This window comes from Mustelus asterias, chromosome 13, assembly GCF_964213995.1.
Source record: "Mustelus asterias chromosome 13, sMusAst1.hap1.1, whole genome shotgun sequence".
Lineage (NCBI taxonomy): Eukaryota > Metazoa > Chordata > Chondrichthyes > Carcharhiniformes > Triakidae > Mustelus > Mustelus asterias.
Window position 1 is genome coordinate 44,660,231 of NC_135813.1, and position 18,305 is coordinate 44,678,535.

The 18,305-nt window shown below is 44.0% G+C and overlaps 1 protein-coding gene across 1 annotated transcript in view; it reads right to left on the bottom strand.

Annotated features, from left to right (window-relative positions):
* Nucleotides 1-4,692: 4,692 nt before the first annotated feature.
* LOC144502572 (FK506-binding protein 15-like) overlaps nt 4,693-18,305 on the bottom strand; it is an 85,574-nt gene continuing 71,961 nt past the window's right edge. The window contains exons 25-29 of the mRNA XM_078226676.1: nt 17,525-17,647; nt 15,647-15,754; nt 11,018-11,892; nt 5,662-5,764; nt 4,693-5,345 (exon numbers count right to left, since the gene is read on the bottom strand). Of these exons, the coding sequence (XP_078082802.1) occupies nt 5,268-5,345; nt 5,662-5,764; nt 11,018-11,892; nt 15,647-15,754; nt 17,525-17,647 (1,287 nt within the window). The 3' untranslated portion in view covers nt 4,693-5,267. The remainder of the gene's footprint in view (nt 5,346-5,661; nt 5,765-11,017; nt 11,893-15,646; nt 15,755-17,524; nt 17,648-18,305) is intronic.

The window sequence follows — 18,305 nt, forward strand, 5'->3', positions numbered from 1 at the left end:
CTCCCATGCCTTCACATCCTTCAAGTTCTCCAGCTGAGGCCTACAAGTTTAATGTGACCTCCTTACTCTTGTACTCAATGCCCCGTTAATAAAACCTAGGATACCATATGCTTGATTAAGAATTATTTACAGCACAGAAAGAGGCCCTTCAGACCATCGTATCTGCATCAAGCATCTATCTATCCTAATCCCATTTTCCTAAGTCCATAGCCTTGTTAGCTGTTGCCGATGACTTATGTACATATACACAGAGGTCCCTCTGTTCCTGCACCTCCTTTCGAGTTTCTCCTTTATTTTACACTGTCACTCCATATTCTTCCTGCCAAAACTCTGCTCTGCCACTTGTCTGCCCAGCCCACCATGTCCATATCCTTTTGCAGTTCAAGACTATCCTCATCTCAGTGGACAAGTTTCCAATCTTCATTTCATCTGCAAATTTTGAAATTGTCTCCTGAACCCTAGCATCTAGGTCATTAATATATATCAGGAAGAGCAAGAGTCCCAACACTGACCCCTGAGGAACCCCACTATAAACCCTCCTCCATTCTGAAAAACAACCATTTATCACTACTCTGTTTCCCATCCAAATTTCTTATTCAAGTGCTACTTTCCTTTTTATTCCATGAGCTAGAATTTTGCTCTGAAGTCTGTTGTCTGACACTGTATCAAATACCTTTTGAAAATCCATGTACACCACATGAACAGCTTTGCCCTTATTAACCCTTTCTGTCACCATTTCAAAAAAGCTCCCATCAAGTCGAATATGATTTTTCCATAATAAATCCATGCTGACTTCCCTTAATTATCCTGCACTTGGCTAAGTGACTGCTGCTTTCATCCTGAACGGTAGTTTCCCTAACACTGAAGCAAAATTGACTGGTCTGTAGTTACTAGCTTTGTCCTTGCACCCCCCTTTTGAACAAGGATGTAACATTTACAATTTTCCAGTGCTCTGGCACCACCTGACTCTAGGAAAGACTGGAAAATTATGGCCGGTGCCTCTGCAATTTCCACTCTTACTTTCCTCAGTATCCTTGGATGCATTCCATCAGATTCCTGGCACATTATTCATTTTAAGATAGCCTAACACCTCCGCCTTCTCAATTGTAAATTCTTCTAGTGTATTAATTACCTCCTTTCTCACCATGGCTAGGGTAACATCCTCTTCCACTGTAAAGACAAAAGTACTTGTTTAATATCTCCATTGCTTCTCTTGCCTCCAGATGTAAGTCCCCATTTTTAAAAAATCCCTGGTTGGCCCTACTCTTTCTTTCACCATCCTTTTATTATTCACATGCTTTTGGAGACCTTGGGATTTTATATAACAGCCAGTCTCTTTCATGTTCCCGCCTTGCTTTTCTTTCTAGTTTATTCATTTCCGCTCTGGACCTTCTATATTCAGCCTGATTCTCCATTGTATTTCTATGTGACATCTGTCATACCCTCACTTCTGCCTTTTCACATTCGCCTCTCTCATCATCCAGAGTGCTCTGGACTTGTGTGCCCTACCTTTCCTCAAGGGACTATACCTTGAGGGGTGGCAGGGTGGCACAGTTGCTAGCACTGCTGCCTCACAGCACCAAGGACCCAGGTTTGATTCCAGCCTTGGGTGACAGTGTAGAGATTGAATGTTCTTCCCTTGTCTGCATGGACTTCCTCCTGGTGCTCCGGTTTCCTCCCACAGTCCAAAGATGTGCAGGTTAGGTGGATTGGCCATGCTAAATTGTCTCTTAGTGTCCAAAGATGTGTAGGTTAGGAGGATTAGTGGGGTAAATTTGTGGGGTTATGGGAACAGGACAGAGAGTTGGTGCAGATTCAATGGGGCGAATGGCCTCCTTTTGCACTGTAGGGATTTTATGATTACCAGCAAAACATTTTGAAGGAAGCTCATTGGTCAGTCTCCGACTTTTCTGCCAACATTTGATTCCAACTTACTTGACTCGATCGCTGCTTTGGATTGCTCCTTGTCCTCTTCCATGGCCACCTAAATCTTTTGATGCAGTGCTCACTGTTCCCTGAATGCTCTCCCACTGATATCTGATCCACTTGTGCCAACTCATCCCCAGAACCAGCTCCAACAGTGCCAGAAACATACTGCTGCAGAAAACAATCCCAAACACAGTCCAGGAACTCCTGCTCCTCTAGTCCCTTTGCACTATTCCCATCCCAGTCTATATTTGAAGTCCCCTATTATAATTATTTTATAATTTTTGCACATTTGTTTCTCTATACCCCTACCCTAGTTGGTGGTCGATATACTACACTGATCAATGTTGCTGCACCTTTTTCATTCCTTACCTCTAGCCAGAAATTCCATTAATGATCCCTCTCTCCAGTACTGTAATGCCATCTTTAATTAATACTGCCACCTCCCTCCGCCACCCCCCCCCCCCCCCCCCCCACCCCTTTTCTTCCTTGCCTGTCTATCCTAAACCTTGTAGCCAGAAATATTTAACACACAGTGCTGTCCTTTGAGCAGGGTCTCTGTTACAGTAATACCAATTCATCAATTTTTAAAAATCTCTCTCACTGTGCATTCGCATATATGCACATTAATCCTGATTTTGGCTTTTTACTTTCCCCATTACTCTGACCCCATCTATTACCTAATCTAATTCTATCAAATTCCCCAAGTATTCTATTTACCTTGATACTACTGTCTGATACAACCTCCCAATCAGTTATAACTTCTCTACTTCTAGTTTTTCTCCTCTCCATTCTGAATTTCCCCTCAGGCCCCCCCCCCCCCGACAATGCAGTTTAAAACCTCTCCAACAGCCCTAGCAAACCTCCCCGCGAGGATACTGGTCCCGGTCCTGCTGAGATGTAACCCATCCTCCTTGTACAGATCCTGCCTGCCATAGAACTGGTCCCATTGCCCCAGAAATCTAAAGCCCTCCTTCCTACACCATTTCTCCAGTTACGCATTGAACTGTTCATTCTTCCTATTCTTAATCTCACTATCAGGTGGCATTGGGAGTAATCCTGAGATTACTGTTCTTGAGGTCCTGCTTTTTAATTCCTTTACTAACTGCCTAAAATCTGCTTTCAGGACCTCATCCCTTTTCCTACCCATGTCATTGGTCCCAATGTGGACCATGACTACTGGCAGTTCAACCTCCCCCAAAATATCCTGCAGTTGCTCTGTGACATCCTTGACACTGGCACCAGGAAGGCAGCATACCACCTTGGAGTCACGTCTATGGCCACAGAGGCACCTATCTGCTCCCCTAATGATGGAATCCACTTCCACTCTCCTTCAAGCAAAGGTGAAGAGGAGATTTATTAGAGATGTTTAAAATCATGAGAGGTCTTGATAGAGTAAATAAGGAGAAACTAACCAGTGGCAGAAGGGTCAGTAACCATCAGGTGCAGATTTAAGATAATCAGCAACAGAACCAGAAACAAGTTGAGAACATTTTTTAAAAATACTGATGTGGAAATGCAGCCTGAAAGGGTAGCACAGTGGTTAGCACTGCTGCCTTACAGTGCTAGGGACCTGGGTTTGATTCCAGTCTTGGGTGGAGTAGAGTTTGCACATTCTCCACATGTCTGCGTGGGTTTCCTCTGGGTACTCTGATTTCCTCCCACAGTCCAAAGATGTGCCGGTTAGGTGGCTTGGCCATGCTAAATTGCCCCTTAGTCTCCCAAGATGTGTAGGTGAGGGGGATTTGTGAGTTAAATACATGGGGTTAAGGGAATAGGGCCTGGGTGGGATGCTCTGATGGAGAGTTGGTGCAGACTCGATGGGCCAAATGGCCTCCTTCTGCACTGTAGGGATTCTATGAGTAGTAAACTTTCAAAGTGGAATTAGATACACGTAGAGGAAAAGAGCAGAGAACTGGGATTAATTGGATTGCTGTTTCAAGCAGTCAGTGCTATCAGGGTGAGCCAAATAATGTCCTAGTGTTGTAGCATTCTAGAGTTTCAATTGATGTTGAGCAAAATCACAGACAAAATCAATCCCAGTCGCTTACAGTTGTGACCAACAGAGGAATTACTCATTGTGGCCAGAATAATCGTGTGACTATTTGAAGCCACAGTTTCATGTTTCGCTTCCCGTCTGTAAGGCAACATTGTGGAAGCTGCTGAGCTGCACATGCCACCCTGCTGTGGACAATGATGGCGCTGTGCGCTGGCCTTTCAGCAATTGCTTCAAACACAGTGCAGATCAATCAAAAGTCTTTGTTCTTCACACTGCAGTTCGCATACAGTATTTTTTGACCAGGTATATTCGCTGTATTATTAAAAGTTCGGTCATGGAAAACTGCACAGAACACTCAAACATGAAAACACTCAACTGGAAGCAGGCAACTGCAGGTGGATTAGAATCAAGAATTGGCAATGGGATGGCCATTAAAATTAAAAACATTAAAACCCCTGCCTCCCCCTCCTCTGTCCACCTCTCCCCACCCTCCCCTTGCAGCCTTTGCCTCCTCCTCTCCCTTCTTCCCACACCCTCTCCATCCCCACCCTCTCCATCCCCACCCTCTCCATCCCCACCCTCTCCATCCCCACCCTCTCCATCCCCACCCTCTCCATCCTGCCCCCCCCTCCATATCCCCTCCCTCCCTCTTTTGCCTCCCCCTCTTCCCACGCCCCCTCTTCCTCTCTCCCTTGCTCCCCCTCCGTACCCACCTCCCCATTGCAACCATACAAGCTGCATCAAAGAACCATGTCAGTAATGGAAGTGTCGGTTGCCCAGTGATTGGAGGTTAAGGCACAGAGATACTTTATTTTGAACCAAATTCGTGCTGCACTCAACACACAGAACAAGGAGAATGATCCTCATCCAGGGATTGGGACGATCACAACTGATTCAAAACTATGAAAACTGAAGGGAGGAGATTCCTAACCAAACTGAGCAGACAATAAGAGTTATGAAGCAGTCATTAGTTGTCCTGTGCACAGTTGGGTTGCCCAACAGCCATTAACAGCCCGGGCTGTATAAGCAGTACAAATTTATTGAAGTTCAGCAGGAAATGAGAAGAAAATCTGTTTGCAACAGAGTCACATGCTGCTCGAGAACAATACCGACATGGTTTGGAGTCAGTGCACTTTCATCCACAGCTTCCTTTTGTGCTGAGCGGGGACACAGCCTGACACCAAACGGGCTCTGACCAGCAGGTTACAAACATTAAGAGAATCTCGGAATGTGAAGTTCCACAGGGTGGTACGTTACAAAATAAACACCATGTTTCTCAGGGTCCATCCTGGCTACTTCAGGAACCAGTTCCATCTCCTCTGTAATGTCAACAGAGGCGACCTCATCCAAGCCAGTCAAAGTCATCTTCTTCGTCTTCATCTCCAAAGAGTGGGGCTGGTGGTGGGCGGCCCTTCATACTCTGAGTGAGAGAGAAAGGTGCAGAGTGATAAATGGCATGACAATCAACCTCTTCAGGGAAAAGAAAAGGGTTGTGAGACTCCAGAGACACTTGACACATTCACTGCTACTGAACGGTAGCAGGACTGAGATTAGATTGGGTCTGCAATCACACTCCCAGGTATCCATCACTTGGTTACATGCAAATTATTTATCCCACCTCCATTGTACTATACACACTCAGTTCACAACTCCCTTAATGCCGCAGGATATTACTGTGGCAACGCCTATCCTCATCACTACAACATTGAGGCAGAAAGAAGTCCTCCTTTTCTTACCACTTCTTCTTCATCCTCCTCTTTCTCCTCCTTCACTGCCATCTTCTCCACTTTCGGAGTCACCGACTTGAACAAGCCCTCATCATCATCATCGCTGAAAAGACTAAAGGTAAAAGATCACAGGATCAGTATGTCAAAGTTTCCTGTTCATGGAGTATTTACATGTTTATTTTAATGTCTTGCTCTTCTCCAGATAGCAACTGGCATAGGATAAGGTTCTTCTAAAAGAAGCCCAACTGTTCACTCTTCATCTGTTAAGTCGAGGTAGCAAGTGCCAGTTGGTAACTCGGCCGAAGAAATTGTCATCCCAATCTAAACTGATTCTACCCACACATGCACCATCCAGTGAGGAGAGAGGAACCATGGCTGGTCTTCTCTTTGTCCCCTGCCCAAGAAGTTCCCAAGCTAATTATAAAATCCCCCAAAATTTCCTAACAAATGTAACAGCAGCAAAGCAAAGCAACAAAGGCAGCAGAGCTGAGCAAAGATTTGCATTTCCATAGTGCCTTTCATGACCCAAGGATAACTGACAGCCTGTTACAACCAATAAAGTACTTTTTTAAAGTAGTCAAAGCGTAATTGACTGATAACAGGGATGGAGGTGGGGGCTATCTTATGTGGAAATGTTGAGCAGATTGGGCCTATACACAATGGAATGAGAGGTGATCTTATTGAAACATCCTGAGGGGACGATGAAGGATGTTTTCCCTAGAACTATTGGACAGCTTAAAAATAAGGGGTCACTCGTAACAAAGATATTTTTTTCTGTCGGAGGGTTGTCTTTGGAACTCTTCCCCTGAGAGTGGTGGTGGCAGAGTCCATGAATATTTTAAGGCCAAGGTAGCTAGATTCCGGACTGACAAAGGAGTCAAGGTTATTGGGGACAGGCACCTTGAGGCCACTATCAGATCTGCTTTGATCTTATTTAATGGTGGTGCTGGCTCAAGGGGCCAAATGGCCGACTACTGCATTTATTGCCCAGCCCTAATTGCCCTTTAGAAAGTGGTGGTGAGCTGCCTTCTTGAACTGCTGTAGGTACACCCACAATGCTGCTAAGAAGGGAGTTCCAGGATTTTAACCCAGTGACTGGGAAGGAATTGCAACATATTTTATAGTGCCAACATGCTGGACTGAATGGCTTCTTTCTGTGCCATAATGCCATCATATTATTGGTTCTATATTTCCAAGTCAAGATGGCAAGTGGCTTGGAAAACCTCCAGGTGGTGGTGTTCCCATGAGTTTGCTGCCCTTGTCCATCTGGATGGTCGTGGGTTTGGAAGGTGCTTGCTGGCGAAGGAGCCGTGGTGATGCAGTACATCTTGTACATCTGTTGTGTCAATGGTGGAGGGAATGAGTGTTTATTTGTAGAAGAGGTAACAATCAAGCAGGATGCTTTGTCCTGGCTGGTGTTAAAGTTCTTGAGGGCTGTTGGAGCTGCGTTATTCCAGGCAAGTGGAAAGTATTCTATCACATTCCTGACTTGTGCATTGTAGATGGTGGACAGGCTTTGGGGAGTTAGGAGGTGAATTACTTGCTGGAGGATACCTAGCTTTGACCTACTCTTATAACCACAATATTTATATGGCAAGCCCAGTTCAGCTTCTGGTCAATGGCAACCCCTAGGATGATGATAGTGGGGTATTCAGCGAATGTCATAGTGTGATGGTTAGATCCTGTCTTGTTGGAGATAGTCATTGCCTGGCATTTGTGTGTTACCTACCACATGTCAGTCCAAGCCTGGTTGTTATCCAGGTTTTGTTGCATTTGGGCATGGACTGCTTCAGTAACAGAGGAATTGCAAATAGGACTAAACATTATGTGAATATCCTCAATTCTCACTTAATGATGGAAGGAAGTAGCTGATGATGATTGGGGCTCGGACCCTATCCAGAGGAGTTCCTGCAATGATGTCCTGAAACTGAGATAACTGACCTCCAACAACCACCTTCTTCCTTTGTGTTGGGATAACAGAGAGACAGTGGCAGAGAGGTATTGCCAATGGATTAGTAATCCAGAGGCATGCTCTGGGGACCCTGGTCTGAATCCCTGTAGATGGTGAAATTTGAATTCAATAAAAATCTGGAATTTAAAGTCTAATGATGACCACAGAACCATTACCAATTGTTGTAAAAACCCATCAGGTTTACTAATGTCTTTTAGAGAAGGAAATTTGCCATCCTTACTGGGTCTGACCTACATGTAACTCCAGAGCCACAGCAATTGTGGTTGACTGTTAAATGTCCCCTCAAGAGCAATTAGGGATAAATGGAGGTCAGCAATACCCACATCCTGTGAAAAATAAGAAAAGTGTGACTCCAACCAGCAGAGAGCTTTTCCCCCTGATTCCCAGTGACTCCAGTTTTCCTAGCTCTTTCCTAGGGCTCCTTGATGCTGCATTCGGTCAAATGCTGCCTTTATGTCAAGGGCAGTCACTCTCATGCCATTTCACCTCTGGAATTCAGCTTTTTTGTTCATATTTGAACCAAGGCTGCAATGAGGTCAGGAGCTGAATGATTCTGGCAGAACCCAAACTGAGCGTCAGTGAGCAGGTGCCGCTTGGTAGAGCTGTTGATGACCCTTCCATCAATTTACTGATGATCAAGAGTAGACTGATGGGGCAGTAATTGGGCAGGTTGGATTTGTTTTGTTCATGTACAGGTCATACCTGGGCAATTTTCCACATTGGCGGGTAGATGCCAGGGTTGTAACTGTAGTGCAACAGCTTGGCTAGGGGCATGGCAAGTTCTGGAGCACAGGTCTTCAGTACTATTGCTGGAATATTGTCATGGTCCATAGCCTTTGTTTGAGCCATTTCTTAATATCACTTTGAGTGAATCAAATTGGCTGAAGGCTGGCACCTGTGATGCTAGGGACCTCCGGAGGAGGCCAAGCTGGGTCATCCATTCAGCCCTTCTGGCTGAAGATTGTTGTGAATGTTTCAGCCTGATCTTTTGCATTGATGTGCTGGGCTCCCTCAACATTTAGGATTGGGACTCCTTCAGTGAGTTCAATTGTCCACCATCATTAATACTTTGGTGTGGCAGGACTGCAGAGCTTGGATCTGATCCATTGGTTGTGGAATCGCTTGGCTCTGTCTATTACTTGTTGCTTATGTTGTTTGGCATGCAAGTAGAGTTGATCCCCTGGCTTGGTGGCAATATCAGAATGGGGGATATGCCAGCCATGAGGTTACAGATTGTGGTTGAGTACAATTCTGCTGCTGTTGATAGCCCACAGTGCCTCAGGGTTGCCCAATCTTGAGATGCTGGGCTGTTTGAAATCTATTCCATTTAGCGCAATGGTAGTGCCCCACAACACAATGGAGGGTATCCTCAATGTCAAAATGGGACTTTGTCTCCATAAGGACTGTGCGATGGTCACTCCTACCAATACTGCCTTGGACAGATGCATCTGCATCAGGCAGGATGAGGTAAAGTATGTTATTTCCCTCTTCACCTATTGGCAGACCCAGTGTAGGAGCTATATCCTTTAGAACTAGGCTAACAGTGGTTCTACCAAGCCACTTGTAGTAGATATTGAAGTTCCCTACCCAGAGTACATTCTGCATCCTTGCCACCCTCAGTGCTTCTTCCAAGTGGTGTTCAATATGGGGAGTTCATCAGCTGAGCATGGGGGATGGTACAAGGTAATCAGCAGGAGGTTCCATGGCCTGTTTGACCTTGATGCCACAAGACTTCAAGGGGTCTGGAGCTGATGTTGAGGACTTCCAGAACAACTCCCTCCTGACTATATACCACTGTGCCACCACCTCTGCTGGGCCTATCCTGCTGGTGAAACAGGACATACCCAGGGATGGTGATGGTAGCGCCTGGGACATTATTTGTAAGGTATTATTCCAAGAGTATGACAGTCAGGCTGTTGCTTGACGAGTCTGTGAGACAACTATCCCAATTTTGGCCCAAGCCCCAAGGTTAGTAAGGAGAATTTTTCAGGACTGAATTTGCTATTGTAATTTCCAGTGCTAAGGTCGATGCTGGGTGGTCCATCCATTTTCATTTCTTTTAGACAAGGTTTGTAATAACTCAGTGGTTTGCTAGGCCATTTCAGAGGGTATTTAAGAGTCAACCACATTGTTAGGGACGACAGATTTCCTTACCTAAGAAGATTAGTAAACCAGATGGGCTTTTACAACAATTGACAATGGTCACCATTCAGACTTTTAATTCCATATTTTTATTGAATTCAGGTTTCACCATCTGCTAATCGAACTTGGGTCTGAAGAGCAATGGTCTCTAGATCCCTAATCAGTGATAATCAACTTTGAGGAGGCGGTGGCATAGTGGTGTTAAGGTAAATTGGAAAAGAAAAATTCACAGATGTGACAGTAGATAAGTAACAGAAGACTTTTAAAGAATTGTTTGTAATTCACAACAAATATACAAATCCCCACAGAAAAAGTGGCCAACCATGATGAACATGAAGTTAAAGATCAAATTCGATCAAAGGAAGAAGCTTATATTGCTAATGAAAGTTAGCAGCCTTGAGGATTGGAAAGGTTCTACAATTCTAAATGGAAAAACCAAAAATGGACAACAAGGATATAATAGGAGAGCAAACAAGCAAGAGTCACAAAACCATGCTATCCAGAAAGGATGAAATTAGCAAAACTAAACAACAGTCTCAGAGAGGGAGAGAGAGAAATACAAGAAATTATAACAGGAAAGAAGAAAATGGCAGAGACATTAAACAAATAGTTTTATGACAGTAGAAAATACAAAAAAGCATTCTGGAAATAGAGTAACTGAGGGTCTAGCAAACAGTAACAGTTTTCTGTCAATCTGTGCTTGAAAAGGTGAAGTTATCTACTGATATTCAGAGAGAGCTCAGCGTCCTTATACATGAATCACCGCAAGTTAACATGCAGGCAATTGGGAAGGCAAATGATACGTTAGTCTTTATTACAAAGGGATTGAAGTGCAAGAGTAAAGATGTCTTATTACAGATTACACAAAGGACCTTGGTAAGATCAGAAATATGCAATTTACAAATGGCACCCAGCTTGAAGGCATTGCAAGGCATAGGAAGTCACATCCTGAGGGAAGCAATACCTGGAACATGAAGCACACACACTTAGTGAGCAGTTTACAGCCAAATGGATCAGATTTAGAATAATTTTTAAAATCTTATCCTTGAAGACTGGTAACCCCACAGGAGCACTTATATAATCCTATTATACAGCAATGGCTTTTTGAATGGATCCAACCATTTCATTTCCATTAGGCCATGCTGACCCAGAATTTTGTGATCAGACTATCTTATTTTCTGCTTCCAAGGGCATTCCCCAAGTATGGAAACCCATAAACCTTGAGATTTCTGTGACTTGTATGCTATTTACCTGGAGGGGTTTGGTGTGGAGACAGATTTAGATTTGGGGTCTTCAGTTGTTCTTGTGCTACTGGAACCACGTTTGGTCACATGCAATGTCTCCGGTTCCGAGGGTGTTTCATTTGGATTGAACACTGGACCCTCTGGGATTTCTGGGCTCTTTTCATCCCCATTGAGAGCTGGGATTATTCCATGCAGAGGCTCGGAAGGCAGAGTCTGGATTCCAGTGCTTCTCTCCCCATTTTCAAAACTGGGTGTTTGAGATTGCTCTTCCTGTTTTTCACCAGCTGTTGAACTGTTCAAAATGGAGGCATTACCTGACTCGCACTGCTGGGCACCATCCACTGGGTTAAGGCTGTTCTCTACTGTCCTGTCATGCTCAAGAATCTGGGTTTGTTCATGAGGTTTTTCACTTTCTTTTTCAGACAGAGGCGATTCTACTTTCATTTCGATTTCTCCCTCACCTGTCCGTTTTCCCAAGTCTCCTGCAGCATCCTCCTGACGGTCTGCTGTAGGTGGACTTGGTGCAAGAGTGGCATTGTTCAGGGTAGGGTTCATAACTGCCTCCGACTGCTCCAACTCCAGCTGTTTTGTTTTTGAGCATCCGGCCTCAGCGTGGTCTAGTTTAAGCTCAACCGGTTCACGAGACGGACCGGATGATAAAGCCACATCATTTAGCCGATCAGCTTCAGGTGCTATGGAAAGCTCCTTGTCCATTGCCGCATTCCTCGGATTTTCTGTCTTAGAGGTATTCACCTTAGTACTCGGACTCTCAATCGGGGAAGCGGCTTGCTCTTCAATCTCCTCCTCAGATTCTTCATCCTCATTGTCTTTTTTTGTGATTGGCTGGTCTTGGTCACTTCTCAGGAGTTGAAGGGTAACTACCTGTCAGGAAATAACGAGACAAGATCATTTGTAGATAAACTGCATCACCAGCATTGGGGCACAAGTTGCTGCTGGGTCCCATGATGATCAGTTAGAGGTGCACATTCCAGTGTGGGACTGACCAATACAGGTTTTATTCTCCCAGTCTGCCCTGAATTAGTCACATTTGGGGGAAAAATAAGGTGCATATGTAGATCCCTTTCGAGATCAGATTTGATTGCAATACCTCAGAGTTCAATTACTTGCTGACAAACTCTCTCATTTCTTAAAGGATGATCATGGGATTGCCCGAACAGCTTCGCCATTTTAGTCAGTAGCTCAGCAATGCACTTAGGTTAAGAAAGTCCCAAGTTTGACCCCTATTTTATGTTGAGTTGGAATATTAGAGCTAGGGCAGCGATGCAGGGTAAATAATAGTGACCCAGGGTGCTCAGTTTTAATCCAATGATCAGAAAGTTTCTGTGGGCGAGAATAACACGAGCTTTGGAGAGATGCAAATATTCCAATGGCCCATCAGCATTGTCAAACCTCTCAGACAACGGATCATTTGGGTAAATGTGGAACCAAACACCAGCACAAACCAACCATATTTTTTGAGGGGTCCCATTGTAATTCATCTATCCAGAAATATCCTAAAAGTTACTCCATGATATAATGGAAGTTTTTAAAATTACTATATGTGACAGAGTAGATAGAAATACACTATTTCCAGGAATCAAAGGGTCAAGGGCCAAGAAATCATAAATACAGACACTTAGAACAGAACAGCAAAATCTTCAAACACTTGAGACTGTGTGGAATCCACTTCCAGAGTTAATAACTGACAAGAAACTCTGCCACCGTTCAAGATCAGGTTAGATAGGGGTAAAAGAAGTGTTTAAAGGAATGTGGGAACTAGGAAGGTACATGCAATTGGATCGATTTGTTTGGATGGAGAGTAATCTCCAGCACAAACTTGTTGAGCTGAATGGCTGGCTCCTGCACCATCATTTCTACATATTTCAGCATCTAAGTGTTTCAAAAAAATCCCTGAATTTTCAGTCCGTTACAATTCCTGGAAGTCTATTCTGTACATTGTTTTCTGTGCGTGAATTTCCTGATATCAGTCCTAAATTAATATTTAGTACTTTGAATGCACGTCACCTTGTCCTACACGTATCCCCAATTTACTTTTCCAGTGTTTATAGTGGTAGAATTCTATAAGATCACATCTCAAACTCAGCCTTTCCAAGTTGAAAAACACATCTCTCCAGTCTTTCCACACCACTCAGACCCTCAATTCAGGTGAAATCAGCCTTATTATCCTTCCCTGCACTGCCACCAGCAGTTGAATGACATCTCTGTGTCCCAGCTGCCAAAAATGAACAGTATGCATGGTCTGACCTAACCAAAGCTCATGACTTCCTCTCTGATATGGTTATTTGGCAATGATTTTCAACATCCTATTGGCTTTGATTGTTGCTCTCCATTGGTTGGCCATGTAGAATTTACTCAATCATTAAGTTCTTTCTGCACCATTGACCACTCGGTGCCTGCAATGCTTATTCTTCCTCTCTACATGCAGTATTATATTCTTAGCTGCATTTTCACTGGCTATTATTGTTCTGTCCACTTGCTCATTTTGTCCAGTTCATTCTATGATTTCTAAGTAGAGTCTTCCAATTTTTAGTATTGTTGGTAAATTTTACCAGCTTGCACTGAGTTTCTCAATCCAGCTTGTGTACATAAATTAGAAATAGTGAGCTCTGGGGCCATCGCTCAACACTTGTAAATCAAGTACACAATACTTTCTACCTTTCAGCCAATTTCTTATCCACTCCCTGGTTCCCTACTGCTTTGAAAATGGGTGATATAGCATGGTGCAGAACTTTCCACAATCTAGTTTGGGAAGCTGCTCAGTCAGGATTTCTCCCCTCCGAATCCATGCTGTTTACTGGATTTTAAATTATGCTGAAGCTTACTTCTGATAGAGTTCTATTACTTTCACATGGAAGACTATAGGGACCTAGTTGCCCATGTAAATTTAGTCCTTTATAAATAAGCCTCATCCCAATTTATTGGCATATCCAAACACTCCATTACAAAGGTACTCAGTCAGTAAAAGTAGAAAGGGTCAACAGTTTCAAGTTTTTAGGTGTCCAGGTCACCAACAACCTGTACTGGCCCCCCATGCCAACACTATAGTTAAGAAAGCCCACCAACGCCTCTACTTCCTCAGAAGACTAAGGAAATTTACCAACTTTTACAGATGCACCATAGAAAACATTCTTTCTGGTTGCATCACAGCTTGTCATGGCTCCTGCTCTGCCCAAGATCACAAGGAACTACAAAAGGTCGTGAGTGTAGCCCAATCCATCATGCAAACCCAGCCTCTCATCCATTCACTCTGTCTACACTTACTGCTGCCTCGGCAAAGCAGCCAGCATAATTAAGGACCCGAAGCACCCTGGGACATTCTCTCTTTCATCTTCTTCCATCGGGAAAAAGATACAAAAGTCTGAGGTCACGTACCAACCGACTGCTGCCGTCAGACTTTTGAATGGACCTACCTTGCATTAAGTTGATCTTTCTCTACACCCTAGCTATGACTGTAACACTACATTCTGCACTGTCTTGTTTCCTTCTCTATGAACAGTATGCTGTTGGTATAGTGTACAAGAAACAATACTTTTTACCGTATGTTAATACGTGACAATAATAAATCAAATCAAAATCCCTCACAGATCAACTCGCTCAGCCTTCTGAAATGAACACCATCTTTTTCTAAGAATTTATGTGTTCGAGTCCTTTTAACATTTATAATTGGAGTTACTGATTTTCCTAAATAGCACATATCTTCTCTTGTGAATGCCTGTTCTGATTGCCCTGAAAGAATGTTTGCTCATGGTGTGTTTAGCCTCTATTGCCTGTTATTTTTCCTGCATCATCTTTATTCCACTGATCACTCTTTTAATGTATTTTTGCATTTTCTTATATTGCTTCCAGTGTGGCTTGTACTTTCAACAAGATTTGTGCCTTTTGGAAAAAAAGACAAGACAATAGCTCTGCTGTGCTAAAGTTAAGCTTTTCTGTGTCAAAATACAGTCAGGGAAGATTGGTAAATAGATTTCCATTCTTTCTCACAGGAGATCATGGATTTTCCCACAGGAAAATGCAGACATACGATGGGTCTTGTCATATTCCCACCATTCACACATTATCTAAACTTGTGGTTAAACTTTGTATCCTCGAGTTCTCTTGTGCACCCCCAATTTCCTTTACTCCGTAATTAAGGACTGTGCCTTGAACTGCCAAAGGCCCAAACTCTGCATTTCCCTCCTTCAAATTCTGTCTCTACCTCTCTATCCTCCTTTAAAATCCACTTCTTCGACCAGGCCAGTTTTAACATGTGGCTGCGCGTCACCTTGCGCCTGACTTTGATTCTATAAAGGACTTTGAGATGCTTCATTGGATAAAGGGACTATATTGTTGACAAGTTGTGGTGTATGTGCTGTCACACAGCATGAGAAAGAAAAAGACAAAACTCCAAATCTATTCCTACAGCTGGAGGCATAGCGACTGAGGCCAGCTCCTGTATATTAGCTATATTTGCACATGATGTTTATTTTGAAGCCTGAGGGAATAGGCAAAGGAAAGGACTGCATCAAAAAAGATTATATAGCCAGGATGGACAGTGGGTTTTAATTGCAGGGTCAGGTACACAAGCCCAACCTTTGACTCCTTGGGGCTGACCGACAACAGACAAAGTCTGTACCTTGATAGTGTTCACGATGACACTCAGAACTGCTCTGCCATTGTACATTTCATCCAGGTCAAACTCTCCTCGCAATGACTGAAATACTCCGTTCATGATTTTCTTCACCTGCAAGAAAAATTTGTGTCATCCTACAGCTCATCACAACAGGTTTTGAGGTTGATTTTTCAGGATGAACAACAGACATTGGGAAACTAAGAATTTCCATCATTACCAGATTCACCATTGAGCACACTCAAGTCAGGTACAAGTTAGATGCAGAGAAATGTCCCCCATTAAAATGCTTCAAATCAAAGCCCAGAAGAGCATATCTTACCACAGAGCAGTGTGATGTTTGCTCTAGTTTCTAGGTGACAGCTTATAGACAGTCATGTACTTGAAACTCACAACCATCAACAACTTGGGCTGAGATGGCTATTTATTCAAGGCTTAGAGGAGAGGAAGGGGTGGCGCTGTGTTGAGGGAAGGAATAGGAGAAAAAACATTGTTTTGTGCAGCATCCTTCAGTCACATAGGATCATAGAATCCCTACAGAGCAGAAGGTGGCTATTCAGCCCATCGAGTCTGTACCGACCACAATCCCACCCAGGCCCCATTTCCGTAACCCCACACATTTGCCCTGCTAATCTCCCTGACTCTTGGGTCAATTTAGCATGGCCAATCAACCTAACCCGCATATCTTTGAACTGTGGGAGGAAACCAGAGTACCCGGAGGAAACCCATGCAGATACAGGGAGAATGTGTAAACTCCACACAGACAGTGACCTGAGGCCAGAATTGAACTCGGGTCCCTGGCGCTGTGAGGCAGCAGTGCTAACCACTGTGCTGCCCAACATAGAATCATAGAAAGAATCATAGAAACCCTACAGTGCAGGAAGAGGCCATTCGGCCCATCGAGTCTGCACCAACCACAATCCCACCCAGGCCCTACCCCCATATCCCTACATATTTTACCCACTAATCCCTCTAACCTACACATCTCAGCACACTAAGGGGCAATTTTAGCATGGCCAATCAACCTAACCCGCACATCTTTGGACTGTGGGAGGAAACCGGAGCACCCGGAGGAAGCCCACGCAGACACGAGGAGAATATGCAAACTCCACACAGACAGTGACCCGAGCCGGGAATCGAACCCAGGTCCCTGGAGCTGTGAAGCAACAGTGCTAACCACTGTGCTACCGTGCCGCCCCATGTAGCACATTGACTAAATGTGCCGCCCCATGTAGCACATTGACGAAACACATTGGTGAGACACTTCCATAATCCCTTCACGAACTGAAGAAACACAGGGCCTGATTTTCTGATTAGATGGACAACTGAACGATCTTTGATTGGACATTTACAAGGAATAAGACCGTTTCATGGTCACAGAACGGGCACAAATGTACTCTCTGCAAGTTACCCATGGACAATATCAGACGCACATGGCTAGGGGTAATGGCTGTGTTCAGGATATTAGATTGCTGAGGCAGCTAAAGTCAGATCATCCACGGGATCCACTAGGTGGTCAACTTTTTGACACCACATTCACCTTTAAGTTCAGTGGAGCCTTGAACAGCAGAGCCACGGAGCAGGTAGAGCTGGGTTTGTATCTGTTGTCGCCTGCCACCAAGCACCCAGATTCTCAACAAAGATAAGCCAAGCATTTTCCTCTCAAGGAGAATTAAAGCAAAACGATGGAAAGTCCTAGTCTACTCACAGGCACCTTCCAGTGACTGTGGCATAGTACCAGAGCTCCAAACACCTGGTTAGGATGGAAAATGGAAAACCAAGGGGCAAAATACCATTAAAACCAAAAAGTGGTAAGATCAGCTCGACAATACGAGTTTCTATCATTGCCTTACTGTGATGTTGATGAAAGCTCACTCTCCATACCTCCTCAGCAGTGTCGCCTGAATGGGATGCATCATTGCTTGCAGAGAGCCGTTGTTGTAGTTCGCGGATTTGTTCGTCATAGTGTTCCTTCATTGCAGCGGCTCTGCTCTGGAGGGATAAATACTGAAATACACAAATACTTTAATTAAATACACTGACACAAGTACACTGTGTAACATCTGATTCAAAGTGTAGTGAGAAGTCAAACAAATTGCAGTTAAATTCTATGATTGAGGAAATGTTTTTAGATGTTTTAAGCAGATAAGGGATGCGTGTAAAAACGGAACGGCAATAATCATGGGGGACTTCAACATGCACATTGACTGGCAGACTCAAGTCGGTAAGGGTGGAATGGAGGAAGAGTTCTTAGAATGCTGTCGGGATAGTTTCCTTGAACAGCATGTTACGGAACCGACGAGGGAACGAGCTATTTTGGATCTGGTATTGTGTAACGAGGTAGGTAGAATTAAGGATCTTATTGTGAAGGACCCTCTTGGGTCTAGTGACCACAATATGGTCGAATTTCTGATTCAGATGGAAGAGGAGAAAGTTTGGTCTCAAACCAGTGTCCTCTGTTTGAACAGAGGGAAATATGATAGGATGAGGGATGAATTGGCTAAGGTAGACTGGGAGAGCAGGCTGGCAGGTCGGATAGCTGAGGAACAGTGGAGGATTTTTAAGGAGATCCTTTTCAGTTCTCAGCAAAAATATATTCCAGCAAAAAACAAGGATTGTAAGAAAAGGGAGAACCAGCCGTGGATAACGAAGGAAATAAAGGAGA